The sequence below is a fragment of the Herpailurus yagouaroundi genome, unplaced genomic scaffold (genome assembly GCF_014898765.1).
Source record: "Herpailurus yagouaroundi ecotype Mexico unplaced genomic scaffold, PumYag 213, whole genome shotgun sequence".
NCBI lineage: Eukaryota > Metazoa > Chordata > Mammalia > Carnivora > Felidae > Herpailurus > Herpailurus yagouaroundi.
In genome coordinates, this window is record NW_024412444.1 from 12,594,838 (window position 1) to 12,618,479 (window position 23,642).

At 39.2% G+C, this 23,642-nt stretch overlaps 1 protein-coding gene across 17 annotated transcripts in view; it reads left to right on the forward strand.

The window, feature by feature from the left end:
• ERC2 (ELKS/RAB6-interacting/CAST family member 2) overlaps positions 1 to 23,642 on the forward strand; it is a 939,781-nt gene that overhangs the window by 560,507 nt on the left and 355,632 nt on the right. For all 17 annotated transcript variants that reach the window (XR_005784479.1, XR_005784476.1, XR_005784477.1 and 14 more), the window contains one exon: positions 14,914 to 15,074. Coding sequence is in view for 14 of the 17 variants with exons in the window: in XM_040454749.1 (XP_040310683.1) it covers positions 14,914 to 15,074 (161 nt within the window). In the remaining 3 variants the exon portion in view is untranslated. The remainder of the gene's footprint in view (positions 1 to 14,913; positions 15,075 to 23,642) is intronic.

The following is a 23,642-nucleotide window of genomic DNA, read 5'->3' on the forward strand; positions in this document are numbered from 1 at the left end:
CAATTCTCGAATGGCTAGTGATAGAGAACGTTTTGTGTGTGCCTACTTGCCATCTGCATGTTCTTTTCAGCAACATAGTCTGTTCATGTCTTCGTCTATTTTGGAATTGTATTAGAGATTTTACTGTTAAGTTTTGAGACTTCTTGAGTATAGTTTAGTGCAATATCTTTTTGTTGTTCATTTGTGGATGTCCAAATATTCTAGCACGACTTATTGAAAAGGCTATCTATCTTTTACTCCACTGAATTGCTTTTGCTCCTCTGCCAAACATCACTGGAACATTTTCATGTATGTCTGTTTCTGTGTTCTATTCCGTATACTGACCTATGTGTCTGTCCCTCTACAGGTCTCGGTAACTGTAACTATATAGTAGCCTTAATATCAGGTAGAGTGATTTTTTCCACTTTATTCTTCTTTGCCAGTATTGTTTTAGCTTTCTGGAAGGATCCAGATATGCCTTTCCATATCAATTTTAGAGTAAGCTTATCTATGTCTAAAAAAAAAAAACTTGCTGAGATTAAAAAAAAATGTTTTTAATGTTTATTTATTTTTGAGGGGGGAGGGGCAGGGAGAGAGGGAGACAGATTATCTGAAGTAGGCTCTGTGCTGACAGAAGAGTGCCTGATGCGGGGCTTGAACTCACGAACCATGAGATCATGACCTGAGCTGAAGTCAGATGCCTAGCCAACTGAGCCAACCTGGCGCCCCTAAACTTGCTGAGATTTTGATAGGAACTACATTAAACATGCACATCAATCTTGGAAAGGTTAACATACTTACTATGTTTAGTCTTCTAATCTGTGAATGCTCCATATTGCTCTCTTTATTTAAGTTCTCTTTGATTTCTTTAATCAGAATTTTGTAATTTCCAGCATATACATCCTATACATGTTTTAAGTTAATACTTAAATATTTCATTTTTTGGAATGATTATAAATGGTATTTGCTTTTTAATTTTGGTTTCCACATATTTACTATACATATATATATATATACATATATATATACATATATATATAATTTTTGTGTGTTGATCTTGTATTCTGCAACCTTGCTGAACACATTTGTTAGTTCTAGGAATTTTCTCAGGATTTTCTGCATAGACATTTCATTAGCAAGTAGTGATAGTTTTGTTATTTTCTTTCTAATTATTATGCTTTTCATTTATTTTTCTTGCTTTAGTGCAGTGGCTAGAACTCCAGGTATTCTGTTGAATAAGATAGGTAAGAGCAGGGGCACCTGTGTAGCTTAGTCAGTTCAGCGTCAGACTTTGGCTCAGGTCGTGATCTGAGCCCCACGTTGGGCTCTGTGCTGACAGCTCAGAGCCTGGAGCTTGCTTCAGATTCTGTGTCTCCCTCTCCCTCTACCCCTTCCCTGCTCATGCTCTGTCTTTCTCTCTCTCAAAAATAAAATAAGCATTAAAGAAATGAAAAAAAAAAAAGAAGGGTAAGAGCAGATATCCTTTCCTTGCTTTTGATCTTAGAGGAAAGCATTCAGTCTTTTACCATTAAGTATGATGGTAGCTGTAGATTATTTTTGGTAAATGTTCTTTATCATGTTAAAGAAGTTCCCCTGTATTTGGCACATATATTTTGAAATGCAATTTTATATTTTTACAGTGATTAGGTATGTTATATGACATAGTTGCCTTTAAGAAAGGGAGATTATTCTTGGTGGGCCTGATCTAATTAGTGAGCCCTTAAAAGGGAGTGGGCAATTTCTGAAGAAAAAGAGTCAAGGCATGAGAAAAATTTGATGCAAGCGTGATTTTTTTATTGCTGGATTTAAAAATTTGAGTGGGCCATGTGACAAGGAATGAAAATGGTCTCTAGGAGCTAGGAGTGCTAAGGAGAAGGGAACTTCACACCTACAACTGCAGGGAACTGAATTCTGCTTCAACTGCATAAACTTGGAAGAGGGTCCCCCTGAGCTCTGGATGAGAAGGTAGCCTGCTGTATCTCAATTTCAACCTTGTGAGGCCCTGAGTGGAGAAACCAGCCACACCATGCTTCCTGCCTGGACTTCTGACCTATGGAACTGTCAGCTGTCAAGTTGGTGGCAATTTGTTACATAGTAATGGAAAATTAATAACTAAAGTCAAGTAAGATATTTTGGAACAGCACTGGAATCGAAGAAGTATAGTGAATATTCTACTCCAGTGACTCAAATGAGACCCAGGTCTATTCACTAAATTATGTTCATCCATATATCTTTGGCTTCTGACTGTATGCTAGATGCTGTGTTCAGGCCTGAGGACACAGAGGAGAATGAGCCAAGGTCTTTGTTTGTTTGTTTGTTTGTTTGTTTGTTTGTTTGTTTGTGTTTAACTGTTGAGGGTCTCATGGCCCACATCATCTCAATATAGCCCCATCTAACAATTGTCTTACTATATTTGTATTCAACAGTCAGACTCACATTCTGGGAAAGAGTAAGACATCTACAATTCTTAGGTAAATCCCGTATCTTTTCTGAACTTGAGTTACTCATCAGTTGAATGATCTGCTCCTTTGGAAGTATGTCAGGATCAAATGGGTTTTAGGAAACCATATTATTTAAATCAGACGTAATGATTACTTTTCCACAGTATAGTTTCTTCTCTTCTTTTCTCTCTCTTGGCATTCCTCCCACAATTATTTATTGACCCTATACTGTGTGTTTGAGCAGATGCTGGGTCCAGTGGGAGGATCAAGGATGCATTGGACTCCATATGATCGAGGACCAAGGTGACATACAGAGAGGCCACTACCTATTTCTCAAGGTTGATGGAACTGTGATGCAAGGGGCCTGTGGGTACCAGGAAAGGGCTTGGAGTCAGGCTTGATTTGGGTGATTGAAATATGTCATCATCGACAAGGATCTCCTGCAAAGCCAAGCCAGTAGGAGAATTCAGAGTGAAAAAGGCCCCCTTCTTTCATTCTTCCTCCTTGGAAATGCCTCAGAATTGTTCCTTGCATCACAAGAAAGTAGGTCTGTTTGAGAACATTGCCCTGATTTGTTGAATAGCAATGAATAGACCTTGCTAATAGAGGTGGCTTAGTGGCATGAACAAATGGTTCTGGCTTTTTAGGGCCTGACAACTAATTTTGAGTGATGCAGAAACAAAATAATAATAACAGAATTATAAAATGCTGCACAAACACAACACAAAACAAAACAAATGAAAAAACAACCATACTGGACTTCCAAAACCCATAGGAACTTTCTTAAGGAACAGTAATGAAATGAACAACATTCAAGCACATTGTGGGGTAGGGTGAGGTGGTGGGAATGACTGTTGACAGCTCCGGAGTCACCAACACTCAAACACTCCCTGGTGAACCGGGATTATAATCAGCATAAATCTAAGTGACTGTCAAGGGGCAAAGCAGCCATGCCCGTAAGTGTGGCCTGAGTTAAGATTATTTTGGCTGAGGGTAGCTGCCACTGTAACTGCCACCAGAGGGCCCCGCCCTTCTCTAGACTTCTGCTTTATAAATCTCCTTTGGAGACTGGTTTACCAGCAACCAATTGTTCAGTGGGAACAGTAGTACTTTCTGCAGAACTTCCTTGGTTGCAGTTTTCAAAACAGTATTCTTTTTACATTAATAATTCATATTTGCAACAAAAATACAAAGAAGAATATAATAGATTACCTGAAATGTCTGTGCCTAGAAACAAACCCATCATTAATATTTTGATGTGCTTCGTTCTAGTCTTTTTGTTTTCTGTGAATATGCATTTAAAACCCCACATATGGTTTGGATTGTATTGTATTTTCTATTTACTAACTTGCTTTTCTCACTTAGGAATTCGTGAGCCTCTTTCCTTTACATTTACAGTGTTTAATATCTGTCCAACATCTCAACAATTGGATGCCTCTAATTTACTCTCCAGTTTCTTTGTAACACACACACACACACACACACACACACACACACACACACACACACTCGAATTTATTTAACTCATTTATTTGCAAGGTATATTTATATGTATGCATTTGTATTTATATATGTGTCTATACATATACATACACAATTTTTCTGATTTTTATAAACAACACTATGATGAATATGTTTATTGTATCCTCACAATAATTTCCTCTGGGAACATCCCTTAGGATATCCTTAGAATAAATTCCTAAGGTGGAAACACTGGATCAAATGGTAATTCAAGTTTTTATCAGATATTTAAAAAAGGTAAACTTTCCACAAAGATTGAAATAATTTCTAAATACTGGCTCTTTTCATTACAGTAGCCATTAGAATTGGCTATTAAATTTTAATTAAGATTAAACTGCATTAAAAATTCATTTCTTAAGTTGCACCAGTAATATTTCCCATGCTCTATTGCCACATGTAGTGACGTGTATTGGACAGTGCAGATTAGAACCTCACCATCATTATAGTAAGTTCAGTTGGATAGCACTTCTCTAATATCTTCATGAGTTCCTTCATGGTTGTGTTTGGAATTCAGCTAAATTAGACTAAAATATGAACAACACATATTTTGAGGGTGATTAATTTGTTTGTTATAGATTTCGTAGTAAAAATTTTCACCATTCCATTGAAGATGAAAAATACTGTGTCTCTCTGAAAATGTAATAAGATGGAAATTCACTTTTTTCCTTGCTTACTTCTCCTCTACTAGGCTGAATAAACTAACATCACTATTGATACTGATTACAGGTTACTGCATGCTTGCTATGTGCCCACTATGTAACTATTACAACTCAGGTATTCTTTGCAAGGAGCCCAGGAGGTACAATTATTATCCACATTTTACAGAGAAGGAAACTGATGTAAACAGAGGTCAAGTATCTCTTACAAAGTCATACAGCTAGCACAAGGCTGGATCCTGATTGGGACCTAAGCCTTCTTGCTTCAAGGTTCATAGTCTTAACCATTAGCTATACTGCTTCCAAGAATGTCTGGGACTGTTAAGGAAAAGACCAGCTCTTTGCCATGCTGCAGAACTGTGCACACGTAAAGTAAAGAATGCTTCCCAATTGTTCAAGAAGTACTACACCAAAAAATAAACAGAAACGCATCTACACAGTCTTTTTATCAAGGAGGTTCCACTGAGCCTAGTCCAATCTGGAATGAAGAATTCTCAGGACATTGTAGAGAAACTTTTCTTCATTTGTATTCTAACACGGTTTGACTTAACAGAATCTAAGTCAGATGTATGCATTGTACACATTTCTTCTCTATCCATCTTCTTGTTATGGTGTGAAGTTTTGTTAATAAGCCCGGGAAGAGAAAAGGGAAAAGGGAGAATTTAAAATGCAGTCAAAACCAAAGAGCTTGAACCCAAACACACTCATTTGATGTGGGTGTTTGTTTGCTGCTGAAGGATCAGAGAGGTGTCACATTTAAGCAAAGCTCCTAGATGCTTTCACTTCAGCAAGGAGGAAACAAATCCCAAACACAATCTTGAGGGTGGCCAGGTCCAGGCAGACAGCAGTCTGAGCATTTTCAGTTTCAACCATTTCCAAAAGGTGTCACTCTAAGGCAGCAGTGGGGAGGTGGGAAGGAGGTGGAGATAGAAATGTCAGATAAGAGTAATTGGAAAAATAAGATTAGGAGCCTCGTTTTAACAGCTCCTTTGCTGACAACATCACTGTCTGAGATGTTCTTGCTGTTGAGGAGAGAGGTTTCAGGTTTATCAGGGTGACCTCTGTGCCCAGAGGAGAGCTAGGCTAGGTCCTGGCTATTCCCACAGGACCAATTCACATTCCAATTTGGCTATAACCTGGGATATGGGGATTTCATTGGCTCTGTGTTCTGGTGCAAACTGAGAACTACCATCTTCTTGCACTCAGGATGAGTGAAGACAGAAAGCCAGGATGGATGGTGAAGTCTAAGGCCGAAGAGCCTGTGTATTTTTAAAACATGGTTTAAAAACTTTAAAAATTACAAATCATTAACACAAAATAGACACTAACTCAATACTGACTTAAGATTTAAGAAAAAAAATTGTTTTATCAAAATATTTGAAGATCAGGTCTTGCCAAGCAGGCCTCATGAAAAGCACGAGATGTTGCCACGTGTCAGAAAGAGACACACAGAACCCAGAGTGGGGCTCTTGGCAGATAACTGAGAGAAAAGCTGGTTTTCAAATATTTAGTTAAACAACACAAATGTATGTGTAAGTCTAAGTCGACACATGTTAATGATTTAAGGTCTTAAACAGGTTTTTTATTTTATTGTTTTAAGACTCCACTGTTCACTTTAAAAGTTCCGACAGTTTCTCCAGAGCTGGGTGTAAGCACTGGATTCTAGAAATTCATTTAACGGCTTCATTATTCTTTTATTTTTAACTGTTTATTTATTTTTGAGAAAGAGAGAGAAAGAGAAAGAGAGAGGGAGAGAGAGATAGGGTGCGAGCAGGGGAGGAGCAGAGAGAGAGGGAGACACAGAATCCAATGAGGGTTCCAGGCTACGAGCTGTCAGCACAGAATCTGACGCGGAGCTCGAACTTGTGAACCATGAAATCATGACTTGAGCTGAAGTTGGACACTTAACCGACTGAGCCAGCCAGGTGCCCCGTGGCTTCATTATTCTTAAAGTGTACAGAGTTATGAATTATTTGAATACAATTGAATAGTCCTGGTAATTCAACAATTTTATAATCTGCCACATGGAATGACTAATAAAATCAGAAATGACACACAACTATATAAGTTTTTTTAAATTGGTGTGCCCCTGTGGCCTAGTAGACATCTAGCTTGAAGAAGCCTTTAATTATTATTTTCTAGATTTGTAACACCAAGCTGATATATTTTAAAATGTAATCCTAGCTTTCTAGGTATAGGATCAGAATTTTGGTCTTGACGTATTTCGGGACTTTTTAGGAAATTGTTTTAAATTGGAACATCTTGAGACTTGCAAAAGACTTCTGAGGTTGCTGTGAATTCTGTTTTCATCGAAGGTGGCATTTTAGGAATTAAACAGCTTTCTAAAAAAAATGTTTCTCCCAGCAAATATTATGGTCTGGTGAATTACCAATAGATGTACTTCTAAAAGAAGCAAATGCTGTGTTAAGTCGAGACAAATGTGTTGTTTTCCTCCTGGGCTTCTCAAAAGTGGTTATTGATTCATAATCACTGTAATTCTCCAAGTAATAATTCCCTAATGAAGAGGACCACAAGGCCCCACAGCCTGGGCAACCAGCATTCATTTTTTCCTTCCTCTTCAACAAGCCACTCCCACTCGACTGATTTAGGGAGGCACACCATGAGGCCTAGGGCAGGATTGGCTCTTGTTTTACTCTTGCTTATCACTCAGTACTTTTCTTTAATAGCTTTTTTTTTTAAATCACAATTGTGATTAAATAGTTTTTTCATTTAAGCCTGCCTGCCAAACCAGACCGCTTCTGAGGGGGAGCCTGTCACAAGTGTCCAGCAGAGTGCCTGGCACATAGGAGACATCCAGTGAGGTGGTGGAAGGAAGGAGGGAGTATACATCTTCCAGGTCCCAGGGCAGAGCATGTGGACTACAGAGCAGGACAAAACCCTGGCTTGCTTGTACCCCAGGTCAAAGCTTGGGACACTTTTATTGTGCCATCCTGAAACTCAGGTTTCTGGGTGCTCTTAGTGGCTGCCAGGGTTACAGTGAATGTGGGACCCCCTTGCATTCAAGATCTGGGTAACTGAGCCCTCTCATCTCCATAGCAAAGAGAAGGTGCTTGAGGCAGCAGAGAGCAAGACCTTGAAGGGTGTTTGGTGAGGATGATGGCAAGTGGACCACTGATTTATGGGGTAGGAAAGTATCAGGTTCGGACTTACACTTCATCCATCATTGCACTAAGTGAGTCAAAGGAGGGCGTTTCAGAATTATGCCTTTGCATTCCCCTTCCTCCCATTCTGTAGGTATTTATTGAGTATGGATGCTAGTGTTGTGTCAGGGGCTGAAGGCACTTCCAAAGAAGACAGAGATGTGGTCTTTGCCCTCCAGGGGATTATGATCCAGTGGTAGCAATTAAGCATACACATGAAAAGTTGTGCAGAAATGTGAAGTGGTATTTGATTAGGTGGCATAAAGTCAAGTGTCGACAGTAAGAACTGGTATTTGGTACTTGGGTTGGACTAGGGACAATGGTAACTGTCATGTACTGGACATTTCCAGGGTGTCCAACACAGAGGGCTGGATGCTTTATGCTCTTGCCAATCCCGTGCAGTAGTTTCCATCTCTTCCCATTTTATAGGGGAGGACCTGCAGATTTAGAGAGACATCAGTAATATCCAGGGTATCTAGACTCGGCTGCACTTTGGAATTACTTTGAAATCATCTGCAACTTTAATAAAATATAAAGCCTGACTCCCATCCTCAAACACTGGGATTTAATGCAACCATGGCATCAGGATTTTTCACATCTTCCCAAAGGATTCTAATGTGCAACAAAGTTTAGGAAGCACTGAGTTAAGATTGGCCTCAGGTTGTAGAGATCCTATTGTGAAACCAAAGCTTTAACCAGGTATGTGCTTTTCAGAACTCCAGTTTTTAATTGCTGTATCCTGTGAAGTGACAGAACTTAAAAGGTGGAAGATTCCAGTAACTGGAGCGGGTCAACATAGGGCAGTCCAGGGGTGTGCATGTGTGCGTGTGCATCTGTGTGTGTGTGTGTGTGTGTGTGTGTGTGTGTGTGCGTATGCGGTTGAGGGTAGGTGACAGGAAGCAAAAAATTTGAACTCAGTAATAATTAAACATAAAATGGGTTGAATCCTTACTAGGCACTGTATTAATAAGAGCTGACATTTCTATGACACCAAGTACTAGGCATTGTTCTTAGGGTATCACAAATGTTAACCCATTGAATCTTTATAAAAGTCCTGTGAGCTAAGGTCTGTTATTACCCTTATATCACAATTGAGGGACCTGAGGCCCACTGAACTTTCATAATTCAGAGTGACACAGATAGTGAGCGGTAAGCTATTTCCTGAATTCTGTTTCATTAACATTACTACCTCTTCTTTTAAGAATGTACTGGTTTCATATTTGCCATTGCCAGTGTCTGCACTAAGAACTTTACATTCATTGCTTCACTTAATACTTGTAGTAACTCTTATGAGAAATAATTTTGTTACAGATGAGAAAACTCAGACCCTTTCCCAAAGTTTTATGACTCATATATGCTAAAACAGTATGTTTAGTACAGTCTGGCTTCATAATCATGCTTTTAATCATTCTCAGTATTTTAAAATACGTTAAACTTTTTTAAAAAATTTGAAATTAAATCCTGAGTGGAATTCTATATATAAAACAAATACAAGTAGAACGACTCCCTGTGAATGTGGGATGGTGGACAAAGATCCCTGCTAATTCACACTCCTCTTCCCATGCCATTGATCTGTTATCAGGCCACAGGTGCCCTTGGGAAACCCTGGGGCTCTAGGGAACACAATTTGAAGGCCACTGCTGTGGGTAATTGGGAGCTCCTTGAGATTTTGGAGCCAGGCCAGTGATATTTTTGACAAAATATTGGTGGTTTAGGCATATTGTTTTGGCAGTAGGCATAAGTTGTGACAGTGAGTCCTGTGGGACATCTTTGAATCCCAGACCTAAGGGATCCAGTTAAAAGACACATTCAAACACATACAGTCAAAACAGCTGAAAAAAATCAAAAGGGTAGTCTAATTCTTCAATGTGTGTCTTTGGAAAACATTGAAGGGGCCCCAGGAATAACCCATAGTGACTTTTTCCTCCTTCTCTTTTTCTCTTCTTTGCAATTTCCTTATTTTGCCCTTAAAATAAACTTCTCTCTGTCCCAAGTCTCAAGGATCATTCTTCTTCTTTCCCCTCTGACTTCTTTCTCCCACTTTTTATTACATAGAGCACCGTAGCCTGTGCTTCAAAGTCCTGTACCTTTGTGCTCAGTTTCTCAAGTTTACTTTGCTACCCATTAGCTAATTCCACATCCTAAAATCCAGCAATGGACCTCACTGAGAGATATACTATGATGGGGGAGAAGCTGATCAAGCAAAGCCATGTCTTTATTTAGGGTAGGGGTAGAGACAAAGGCTAGGAACAGATACACATGCACACACACACACACACACACACTCACGCAATTATTTTCAACCCCAGAAATGTGGGAGGGGAAGAGGCCTGAGCTTGTGGCATCAAAAGTAATGATAAAAGGAAATGATAGATCCCAGAAGTGTTTCCAAAATAGAGCTATTAAGACTTGATAATAAATGGAAAATAAATGAAGAAAGAGAAGAAAGAAGCAAATGTAGTTCTGAGGTCTTAAACATGAGAGACTGAGAAAAGGTTAGGGTGTTGGACTTGTGGGTGTGTTAGGGAGTGGCAGGTTGGGAGGGCAGGAGTGGGTAATAAGGATTTGGTTTAGGCAGGTGTGCATGGGTCATGAGTTGGCTTTTGATCATAATGAATCTAAAGTGATGTTAGGACATTCAAATCAAAGTGATCAACAGGTGGTTAGGTATATGTAAAAGAGGTCAAGTGAGTAAAAGATAAAGTTTGGAAAGGTATCTGCATATAGGTGAGAGCTGTGGAGACAGACCTCAATTCTCCTCCTAAGAATCCACATGGGTGAAGAAAATGTCTCTAGTAATGAATAATAAGAGGAAGGATCCAATTATAGACTACAGGAAGATGAAGAATTTACAAAAGAAACATGGGAAGTAGGTTCCCAATCTAAAAGAGAGCTTCAGAGAACCCAAGGGAAGAGTTGGTTTGAAGAAAATGAGGGTGGATATGACCCCTGTGTTTACAAGAGACTATTTAAAAAAAAATTTATTTTATTTCATTTTTTATTTTTTTTAAATTTATATCCAAATTAGTTAGCATATAGTGAAACAATGATTTCAGGAGTAGATTCCTTAGTGCCCCTTACCCATTTAGCCCATCCCCTCTCCCACAACCCCTCCAGTAACCCTCAGTTTGTTCTCCATATTTATGAGTCTCTTCTGTTTTGTCCCCCTCCCTGTTTTTATGTTATTTTTGTTACCCTTCCCTTATGTTCATCTGTTTTGTCTCTTAAAGTCCTCATATGAGTGAAGTAATATGATTTTTGTCTTTCTGATTAATTTCACTTAGCACAATACCCTCCAGTTCCATCCACGTAGTTGCAAATGGCAAGATTTCATTCTTTTTTGATTGCTGAGTAATACTCCATTGTATATGTATACCACATTTTCTTTATCCATTTATCCAAAAATAGATGTTTGGGCTCTTTCCATACTTTGGCTATTGTTGATAGTGCTGCTATAAACATCGGGGTGCATGCGTACCTCCGAAATAGCACCAAAGGTTTCTATCTTGGTTGTATGATGTGGGTTGGCTTTGGGCTTCATTGTGGTTACTCAGGGACTCAGGCTGAAGGAGGCGTCATCTGAAACATGCTTCTATAGTCACAGAGAAAAGGGAAAATTGGGGTTGAGTACTAGCACTTAAATTTTTCCACCTGGAAATGACATTATTTTATTGGCCAAAGACCCACCCCAGTTAAAAGGGAGAGGGGAACATCCCCAAAGGCAAGGGAATTAAAAGCAAAAATGAACTGTTGGGACCTCATGAAGATAAAAAGCTTCTGCACAGCAAAGGAAACAATCAACAAAACTAAAAGGCAACCAACGGAATGGGAGAAGATATTTGCAAATGACATGTCGGACAAAGGGCTAGTATCCAAAATCTATAAAAAGCTCACCAAACTCCACACCCGAAAAACAAATAATCCAGTGAAGAAAAGGGCAGAAAACATGAGTAGACACTTCTCTAAAGAAGACATCTGGATGGCCAACAGGCACATGAAAAGATGCTGAACGTCGCTCCTCATCAGGGAAATACAAATCAAAACCACACTCAGATATCACCTCACGCCAGTCAGAGTGGCCAAAATGAACAAATGAGGAGACTATAGATGCTGGAGAGGATGCAGAGAAACGGGAACCCTCTTGCACTGTTGGTGGGAATGCAAATTGGTGCAGCCACTCTGGAAAGCAGTGTGGAGGTTCCTCAGAAAATTAAAAATAGACCTACCCTATGACCCAGCAGTAGCACTGCTAGGAATTTACCCAAGGGATACAGGAGTGCTGATGCATAGGGGCACTTGTACCCCAATGTTCATAGCAGCGCTTTCAACAATAGCCAAATTGTGGAAAAAGCCTAAATGTCCATCAACTGATGAATGGATAAAGAAATTGTGGTTTATATACACAATGGAGTACTACGTGGCAGTGAGAAAGAATGAAATATGGCCCTTTGTAGCAACGTGGATGGAACTGGAGAGTGTGATGCTAAGTGAAATAAGCCATACAGAGAAAGACAGATACCATATGGTTTCACTCTTATGTGGATCCTGAGAAACTTAACAGAAACCCATGGGGGAGGAGAAGGAAAAAAAAAAGAGGTTAGAGTGGGAGAGAGCCAAAGCATAAGAGACTCTTAAAAAGCTGAGAACAAACTGAGGGTTGATGGGGGGTGGGAGGGAGGGAAGGGTGGGTGATGGGTATTGAGGAGGGCATCTTTTGGGATGAGCACTGGGTGTTGTATGGAAACCAATTTGACAATAAATTTCATATATTAAAAAAAATTAAATTAAAATAAATTTAAAAAAAAAAAGGGAGAGGGGAGTGTGGCCCTACCATGTGCCCCAAAGAAGGAGAACTGGAATATGTGAGCCACAACAGGGAAAATATTTCTTTCTTTTTAAAGCTCCCGCTGTGGTAGCAAGGGAAATAGTTTGCAGAACTCCAGGCATTTAGCAGAGGAGGTATCATGAGCATCACCTAGGAAGCTGCAGCTCAAAGAATCAAGTGGTCATTTGTACAGAATCACAGGGAGAAACAGTGTCTGTGTGAAGACTAGAACTATGTACCTGACACCAGTAGCCCCAATGGTCCTCAGTGTGCCATGCTCACTGGCCTGGGGTATGTGAATTTGGAGGAGTGGGAAACCTTGGCCTGGGAAACTGTTGGAGACTCTGGTGCAAGCTGTTGAGAATAGGAGTCTCACCTCACACTAGGAGTTATTGATGCTGGAAGCCAATGGCATCTCCATCAGTACAAACGCTGGACTGCATCTCTTAGGTGCCCATGTTTCTCTATGTGGTTATTGCTGAAATGGCCAGGGAAGTCTGCAAGTCATTACTTTAAGATGTAATTGTTACAATTGGGTTAATATAAAATTAGCTGGGCTGGCCCCAAATAGTACGGTAGCAGGTGAACTAAGAACTGGGAAACCCAGTTGAGTAGCTCTGTGTCTATGGGTTGCAGACAGGTCAGCTTCAACTTCATGAGAGAGAGATTTAGCAAGTGAGAATCCTGGATACTCTCCCTGTTCTCTGGGATCAATAGTGCATTTGAATAGAGAGCGATTTATGAAAGGAAACAGGGACATGAAGACACAGGCCATCCCATAGAGGGTTAGACAGACTGAATATTTGTTGGTACTTGGAATGACCATAATTCTGATATTTTTTTACACTGCTATCAAAAATGGAGGCGGAGGGAAAGGAGGAAAAAAACCTGCTTCAGTCTCACCAAGCACTTCTTGATAGAAGGGCTGCTAGTCATATTTATAATATTCTATAAATTTATATGAGAAACAAATTATGATTGCTTTTTAAATTTTGTATGTTTCTAAAGTTAAATAATAATACTATTTATTCTACAATTAAGCAGGTGTAGTTCTGGGACTTTCATGGTTAATCCTCATATTCCTTGCTTTTTAAACTCTTTTTGGTTTTGGCTTTGATTTACATTCTATGGTTATCAAATTCCTCTTTTTATCAGGGAAAATGGAGGGTTTTCTGAATCTTAAAAGCATGTGATTTACCTTGGATGTGAAATATAATGCTTATTCTGAGTAAATTCCATGTAAAACTGAAGAAATTGTGTAGAAAGTCTTTATGAATTGGAACTTAACATGTCATTGACACATTTTGAAGGGCTTTCTGTTGACTTTAGTGATGGATGATCCCATTCTGCCAAGTTCAGCTGGAAGGAGGGTGGCTTAGAAACCCAAACATCAACTCTGGAATCTAGAAACTTCCTGGAACCATGGTTTTAAATCAGCAGGGTGGATGCGGCATGCATCTGTGCAAGGGATGGCATTTCACTGGCTTGCTCCACGGAAGTCTCTGGTGCAGAACCATAAACACCAGCCCTTTTTGTTGTGTGTTGGCTTTTAAAAGCCCCCAATGGCTTGGGGAGGATAAAGCCTTGCCTTGGGGCTCCCTGGTCCAATTTTTTGGGACCTGGCTAAAAATCCTGGATATTTGATAGTCTGGCTTATTTCTATGGTGTATTAGCACCCTATAAAAGTTACATGTCATTTATTTCAAGTTTAGAACCCTCTCAAACTTCAGGGGCAAATCAAACTTGAACCTTTTGTGGCTGGAATTCTGTTTACCTTTGGCCAAACCTTGCTTCCTGAAAGTGAGGCAGGGATGTGAGGTGAGAGGGGGCTCCTGAGGCCCCTTGGACATCACATCGCTTTTGCCAAACAAGGTTTTGATAGGTTAAAACATGAATGAATCTGAAACACGTAGATTAACTTCCTGTCAGAATACTCTGGGGCCTACACACAAAAGTATATTGTGCTGGGCAAATGCATTTTGAGTGTTGCCTTCCGCCAACTGTGAGGCAGTATCTGAGACTTTTGCCAAACACAGGTTGAAAATGGGTCAAGCCAGTTACCTTCTACTTCTAATAAATATATTAAATAGTTTCTATAAAGGTTATTGGACAATCCAATTGAAAGAGGACCTTGGAGAAATTTGCATATTTCTTGTGTTTGAAACATTTATTTTCAACCAGTGACAAAGAAAGAATGGGCTCTAAGTTACAGTACCTGTTCAAGAATGGCTATGATTCCTTTGTGTGTGTTGTCAGAATACAGACTTGCAAAGAAGGCCTTGTGCTTGAATGAAGGAGAAATAATGCACCATGTTCCCTGTACCTTTCAGATAGAGGAACTGATGAATGCATTGGAGAAGACCAGACAGGAACTAGATGCCACCAAGGCACGCCTAGCCTCTACACAGCAGTCCCTGGCTGAAAAAGAAGCCCATTTGGCTAACCTCCGAATAGAAAGGAGAAAACAACTGGAGGAGATCCTAGAGATGAAGTGAGTACCCATTTTTGTTTTCCTACATTCTCTTTCCTAACTTTTCTTTCGGGATGAGGAAGGGAAGGCTAGAGAAGACGAAGAGAGAGCTTGAAGAAAGAATAATTTAGCCAACACTTGACTATTCATTTCTGTAACCATGCTTCTTATTCTTTCAATATAGCTTCCCTGTCCCAATTTGCACATTCTTCATATTTGTTATTCAAAAAAAGTCCAGCAATAAATTTTGTGTGTCTGTGTTTTGAGGACTGTGCTGTTATTCTTAGATTTGTCTCAAAGGTTTGAGCTGGCTAAGAGACAGAGGCCTAGTTAAGCACAATAGTAATTTGAGTGCTTCTCAAAGTTAATTGGAAACCTTTCTGAGGAGGTATTTCCTAATTGTGACTATAACTTTGCTAATTATATTCTTTTCACATGTGTACAATGCATAGCTTGTGTTGGCTTTCATAGAGTCTCAAGGTTGGCACCTCTTTGTTTAGAAAGCAAGGACTCTGATTTGCTGGGCTGATAAAAATGCACTTGGAAATCCCCCTGCTACTTCCTCCTCCTCACCCGAGGGTAGGGTAGGTAAGGGGTAGGGGGACACTGGAACCAATCTTTCTTTGATTTAATCAATAAAGTGTGGCCTCCTGCTGGGCAGTGATCCTTCCTGTGGGCCTATGACACACCCATCTCTACCTAGCTCTTATTTCATTCTTACAATGAAATAATATCACCATGGAAGAACAGAGGAAAGAAAATTACTCAAAGGTTTTAGAAATAATCACTTGCTCTGGATCTGTTCCTAAAGAAGTAGGCAAGAAGCAGCATCTCTCTATAGGTTAAGATGAAATGATCACTAAGATATAATTTAAATTTAACTTCCTTCCACAGTAAGGGAAACATACATAATTATGGCATCTTAAGCCTGTAACATAGACTTTGAAATTGGTGGCTAGGTATAAAGCATGACCTTATCCTGACCCCACAAGTCTTACACATGGTTAACATTAAACACAGAAAGCTTAGATCATGGAAAATATGGAATGAAATATTTTGAAGGATTTAATAATGAGGACAAAACTTTTATTCCTTGTCAACTACCTCAGTTTCTCCAAGACCAAAGAATAAGTAGTTTTTTTCCTGTATAAACTCGCCTTTTTCCTAATAAAGTAATATGTGATAAAAATAGATATTATTATCCTCAGTTTAGAAGTAAGGGGACTGATATTTAGCGAGATTTCAAGTAATTTGCTTAAGGCCATCTGGCCAGGATTAAAACCAAAATCTTTTACCTCAGGTTCCCTTTCTACTATCTTATTTTCTCATGGAGCTTATGTGAATTCCACCAAGCCTGGAACTTTCATCAGTTTGAGTCACTGTGGTTATCATACTGCCTAGAACAGTTCCTAGCATATGGTAAATGCTCAGTAATTGTTTATTGAATGAGTGAATAGATTAAAGGTGAAAAGTGGATTTTACATAGCTACGAAGAAAAGTATTTTAAACATCTGTGACATTACTGGCTTGATCAATAATTTATTAACAATAACAGTACATTGATACCATCAGCCTTTATTCTTTTCCATTCACCAGTCCCACTTTCTGCCTCCTTGTATGTTGTGATGTATAAAGTTCAGCCTAGATTCTCTCATTGTTCTCCAGGTATTCTCAGATTAACTCTGTATCTCCTGGAGTGATTTATTATGCCTTTTGAAGGAGACTTCCATTACTTCCTGTTTATGAAAAGTTCTTATACTTTCAACGTTTCCAGAGAACAAATAATGGTGAAGCATCTTGGTTTGGCAATCATCAGACCTAGGTTGGAATCCTGTAGCTTCCACTTGGCGGCTGTATGGTTTAGGGGAAATGACCTTAACATTGCTGACCCTTCTGTTTCCTCCCATAATGACTTTCATGGAGTGGTTGAGAGGAGAGGCACTCAGGAGGGCTTGGCACATGGAAAATGATATATGTGTATAAATGACGCTATCAGCCAATGAAAATATGTCATTTGTTTAGTATACTTTGTGAAGAGTATCATTTATCTAAAATTTGGATTTATTTTTCTTAAACATATAAACCTTTTCCATGTGTATGTTTTCCCACTTAATTTCATGATTTCAGATAGCACCTAACTAAGACCTCTTTTGGTGAATTGCCACATTATTGCTCAAGTGCTTAATCTTCTGCCACTGCAAAATAAATACAGAATTCCTCTGTTAATTCCTTTGGTAAAAGTAACAAAGCCCTGCTTCATTAAGTCCAATATGGACCCTATTCACTATTTAACTGGCCCAGAAGCCCCACTTATGGGCTCTGTCCCGGGACTGTGGGGACACAGGTACAGGGTAGTTATATTGACCAACAACCCCAACTAGATTCATGAGCCTCCTGGGCTATTCAAGGCAACCAACTGGTTTGACCAATCTTGACTTTTTAAGCTGAGGTGACATGTTGGTTACTTGACATTAACTGAGTCAATGTAAGTTAGTGGAAACAAAAAGTTGGGTATATCCCTATCAGTACTTACTGTCACTCTGTGTCAAGCATTGTTGGTTTTCTTTCAACTGGCAGGCATCATGTAAACAACTTTAGGTGAAGTATAACCATTTCCAAACCCTGGTTGGGAAGAGAGAGGCTATGTGGTGTTAGAGGACAGAGAGGTAGGGCTGTGAGTCAAGAGAAAGGAGATGAGCTCTATTAGCTCATCCATAACATTGCGAGATCACTCTCTGGTTACCTCAGTTTTGTCTTCAGTAACATAGAGGTGATAATAACTGCTTTGCCTACTCTATAGAATTGTTGTGCAGACAGGATTTTTTTTTAAAAAAAGTACTGAAAGGAATATAAACCAGCATATGTGAAAGTGCTTTGAAACATAAAAGGGGCTTTTGAAATGAAAGGTGGTGTCTGTTAAATTCGTTGTAAAATCAAATGGCACAGAGTTTTAAAATTGGAAAGCAGCTGGGTTCAACCTCCCAGTGTGCATAAACCAGACTCCTGTCCACATAATCACTAATAGGGCATTCACCAGTCCCTGGTGAACACCATTTTCATTGGAAGCCATGAGCACATGTAGGTACCTCACTGGTTCTTATATGGAACTGAAATAGCTTTCCATGGAATCTTCCCACTTGGTTTGGTTTTTGTTCAGAGCTACACAGAATTCACCTAAGCCCCATAAATAGCAGAGACAGCATTTTAGATATTTCTTCTGGTAGTAGGATTCATTTTAGAAAAGAAAAATAAAGAAATATGAAGACAAAATAAAAAACAAAATCACCCATGATCCTACCATGCGGAGACAGACGCTGTGGCATTTGGTGTATCTTTACTTTTTAACAGAATTCAATTGTAATCTCATATTTTGTAAATCCTGCTTCTTTTGCTTACTGAGTGGTGAACAGCCTCTGTGTCACATAGAATTGTATTATTTTTAATTACTTAATATGTTGTCACATAGGTTCACTTCTTTATTGGACATTTACCTTGGTTCCAATGTTTTGTCAATATAAAGAACGTTTTGTTTTGTTTTGTTTTTAATTTGTTTTAATGTTTATTCATTTTTGAGAGACAGAGTGCAAGTGGGGGAGGGTCAGAAAGACAGGGAGACACAGAGTCCGAAGCAGGCTCCAGGCTCTGAGCTGTCAGCACAGAGCCCGATGTGGGGCTTGAACTCATGAGCTGCGAGATCATGACCTGAACCAAAGTCTGACGCTCAACCAACTGAGCCACCCAGGAACCCCATAAAGAATGTTTTGATAAGTATTCTGCTCTTTTGTTTTGTTAACCTATTTTTAAGTAATTGTAGATTCGTATGCTGTTATAAGAAATCATTTTCCTCAGTGGTAACATCTTGCATAATTATAGCACAATATCACACCAGGAAATACAATTTACCAACTTTATTAAGATTTCTCTGGTTTTACATGCACTCGTGTGTGTGTGTATCTAGTTATATGCAATTTCAACATGGATATAAATTTGTGTAGTCACTGGCACAGTCAAGATATAGAACTGTTCTATCATTGCAAAGATCCCTACCTTTTGATAGCTACACCCAGCTGTTTCATTTTTAAACAGGGTTTTGTTTTGTGTTATATAATTTTGGGACATGTGCCATACTGGTCTACATTTTTTCCCTCCCATTCTTCTTGGGCAGGGCAGGGGATTATCTTCCTAGTTTAAATTCAGACCAAAATTTAGAATGAGAAAACATTGCTTGATTCCTCTAATTTGAAGATTCTCATCAGTTGGTTTTATTTTATTTATAGTGGAATTTCTTTTTCATATTGGATATCTAGAACCTGTCATGTGGGAGGCATTTCATCAACTTTTGAGGATGAAAGGATGAATTAGCTCAAAAAAATCATAAATATTCATTGAGCACCTACTATGTGGCAGGTACTATTCTAGGTGAACAAACAGAAAAATGTTTTACCTGATGAAGCTTACATTTTAGTGAAATGAATGAAGGAGATGAACAAACTCATAAATAAGCAAATAAATGAATAAATACATGAATAAAGTAGTTTCTTCTGTAAGAAATTTGGGATATCCTTAGAAAGCTATTTCCAAAGGTAAGGACCCTCATAGCTCTTTGGGGTAAAGATGGACATAGAAAATGCAGTGTACCTTCCTGTAGCCTGAGAACCCTTTTAGGAACCAAGGTCAGAGGAGAGCCTTTGACTGTATTTCATGTACGATTCTTTCCCCCCACCTCCAACACTTCCCCATTTAGTTTGCTTTTTATTGGTTCCTATTCTAACTGCCAGTCATTATTCCCATACTGGAAGGAACTAACAGTCCCCAACACTGTATCTTAATAGAAGAACACAATATTCCCTTTCCCTTGTGTGTAAGATTATTCTTTTACTTAAAAAATATCTAAAACCTCTTGCTAAAACATTTCCTAATGTTTCATCTTTGTTCAGTTTACTCCTATTTAAAAGGAATTTTATTAAAATAATATTAAGAACATCATTCTATATGTTTGGTTTTATTAATGCTGGTTAATAAGCTTATATTTCAGTAACCAAAGCTCAATTATTTAATTTGTGACAGGTGAATTTGATATCTGTAGCTAAAAGGAATTGAAGGCCATGAGATACGTACATAAAATCTATCTGTGTGTGCTTGCTCAGACTATTCCAACTAGCATTGTAATTTAATAGGTAGACAGGCAGGCTGACTGATATGTTGCATTTAATGTTAAATACTGAATGAATAAGGGTTTTGAGAGCTGGTTAATAGTTGCATGATTTGAAGTGTGTATTTTAGACTTCCTGTGGTGATTCCTGGTGCTTATGTCATGAAAAGATTTTAGGGAAACTTCTACATTTTAAACTCATCTGATGATATTGTAAGATCCATCTTAATTTACTGGGTATTGTTGCATTTTAGATATCTTCTCTAGATAGCCCCGGAAGCCTTTGTATACATTGAGCTATTTTAGGAAATTTACTGTGAGGTAAGGCAGCAGCTTATTCCAAGGCATTATCCTGTTGGCCTCTTTGATCTGGGATCCCTTTTGAGAGAGCCACTCATTAGGTAAGTACCCTTCAAAGGAGAGGCAGGGTGAAGAAAATGATAAAAATCAATTTATTCTTTACTTCATGTCAGCATGAGAAAAGACAAATCACATTTCTTTAGGGAGGAATCCTAAGTGCCTGGCAATTTGGACAGGATAAATGAAGCCTGGGAGAGGAGTTTTGAAGGCATCCGTTACTTAAAATTGATAAACTCAGTTACAATATCTTACAGAGATGTTAGGGGGATTGAATGAAATTATACATTTATGAGAAAGTGATTTTTAAGCAGTAAAGGTCATATATGTATGTGTGTATGTATATATGTATGTGTGTGTATAATGTTATGTTGCATATTAATATGTTAGTTAAACACATAGTTTGTATACATTGATTCTATCTTCAGATTCCAGTTAGCCTTATGCTGTCAACAATGTTTTGTTTTTTTTTTTTTTTTTTTTGGCTACAATGCCATCTTTTCTCTATCCAGTAGTTTGTTTAGAAAAACTTTGACATGTCCCCTTTAAAAAATATTAAATACTATGGTAACATGTTGTAGAATGTCCCAGTTTGTCTGGTTGTTTGTATTTACCACCTGCTCAGTTTGAAAAGTAAATTGAGCCAGGCAGAACACCAATGAAGCTTGTCATAGCTTTCTAGGTTACCTGCAATGATTGAGGACAGGTGGTAGACATAGAGGGGAAATAAATGTCATGATTGTCATCCATGGAAATGTCATCCAACGTTGATTGTGGTTTGAGCTGCAGGCAGTCACATAAATGCATAATGGCTTATCACTCATGATTTCTGTTTCTCTTGTAACCCTGAAGTTGGTGGCTTAGAGTCTTTAGTGGAAAAGACCTGCTGTACACAAAGCTTATAGAGGGTAGTAAAACTTAACTACAAAGACAATAACTTTAGAATAGTAGAATGGTCTAAGGAACAGAAAATCTCACATTCCAGAAGCTCATACAAGTAGCTGTGTAGTCTCTGGGGACCTCCACTCCTTCCATCTTGATGCTTTGCCATTCTCAGCGTATGGCTTCCACCCCGGATGCAAGATTTTTATCCCAGCTCCAACAACCCCATCCACATTCCAGTTAGCAGAAAGGAGAAACGAACCCCCCTACCCTTTAAGGCGCACATACTATCCATTGACACCTCAGTCATTACCAGTTTATTCAGTAAGCATCCACTATGTACAAGGACTCTCCTGTGCCTTAGGCAGCGATCTAAGCACTGTTCTAAGTGAACAGAGGACACAAATCCCTCCATTGTGTACATTCTAAGTAGGTGCAAGAACTAGTGCAGAGGCAGCAGTCAGGTGGCCAGCGCTGAAATCACATGGTCACACTTGGCTACAAGGCAAGCCAGAAAATGAAGCCTTCAGCTGGGTGGTTCTATGTCCAGTTAACCTTCAGGGAAGCTAGTACCAACGGAGGAAGGAAATAAATTGGCAGCAATTAGCAGTCTTTGCCAAAATAAAGTATGAAAAAAATATGTCAATTTGTATGTTATCTCACTAAGCATATACAAACAGTGTTGCAATTACACCTTTAGAAATTGTCTAACAGAGGGGCGCCTGGGTGGCTCAGTCGGTCAAGTGTCTGACTTCGGCTCCGGTCATGATCTCACAGTCTGTGGTTTCGAGCCCTGCATCGGGCTCTGTGCTGACAGCTTGGAGCCTGGAGCCTGCTGCAGATTCTGTGTCTCCCTCTCTCTCTGCCCCCTCCCCTGCTCATGCTCTGTCTCTCTCTGTCTCAAAAATAAAAAATAAAAAAACAAAAACAACCCCAAAAAACATTAAAAGAAATTGTCTAGCAGACATTTAGTCATATGGATGCATGTCTAGTATTATATGAGTTTATTTCTGGGTACCAATGGTGGTAAACTATGGGGGAGACATATGAGTAACCAGTTCAGGAATACCTGACAAATCTTGTCATAGCTGGGACAGTTGATGAGTGAAGGGTGTTAGGTCTAGAGAAGGCTAAGAAGCAGATGCTTCCTTCAGCTATTAAAGAGGTGACATATAATAAAAGAAGTAGGCTTGATTTATGTTGCCTCAGAAGATTGTGCTGGAGCTGGGGTGTAGAATTTAAGAGGCGGAAGACCTTCTTTCAGTGCTTTGTAGAATTTTGCAGTGGTAGGAACTCTGCAGCCTTTTGAGGTAGCTCCCAAGGTATGCCTGAAATTCCTGTGGGAGCAAAAAATACCTGTTCTGGGTGTTATGAAAGGAATTTCCATCTCCAGGGAGGGGGCAGCAGGGTGATCACAGCCCTTCCAATGGGAATTCTATCCATAACTTCATTAAATAAATGACCTGAAACATGGGTAATATTTAGGAGATGCCAAAATCTTCTTTGTTCTTCCCTTGAGGAGCTTTGTTTAAATGTAGAAACTTGCCAAAAGCCAAAAAATGACTGCTTGGTTTAGGACACAGCCTTCTCTAATAGGGCCACAATAGAATTTTTCTAGATTTTTGTACACTGTGTTATTTTTCGTAATACGCTTTAATAATTTTTTATTTAATGTTTATTTGTTTTGAGAGAGAGATAGAGTGTGAGCAGGGGAGAGGCAGAGAGAGGGGAAGACACAGAATCCGAAGCAGGCTCCAGGCTCTGACCTGTCAGCACAGAGCCCAACGCAGGGCTAGAACTCATGAGCTGTGAGATCATGACCTGAGCCGAAGTCGGGTGCTCAACCAACTGAGCCACCCAGGTGTCCCTTTCATAATACTCTTTAGATGTAAAATGTACTAGCCACACAGAAGCATGTTTCACAAAGCATTATAGGGAAAGAATCCCTGGTTACATTGCATGTCAGGTAGAATCAAGAGCCCTTCACTCTCCCTGCCTTGAGGAATGTACTATCTCTGATTCACATGCCTTCAGAGAATTAAACTGTCCTAGGCATATATATTATTCAGTGCAGTCAAGACTTTGGGAGATGAAATTACTATTACCAGTGAACTTTTCTTAAGTGTTTATTACATGTCAGGCAGGGCCACATTTCTGCGACCTCCTGTGAGCTGGGGAGCATTATTATCCCTATGTAG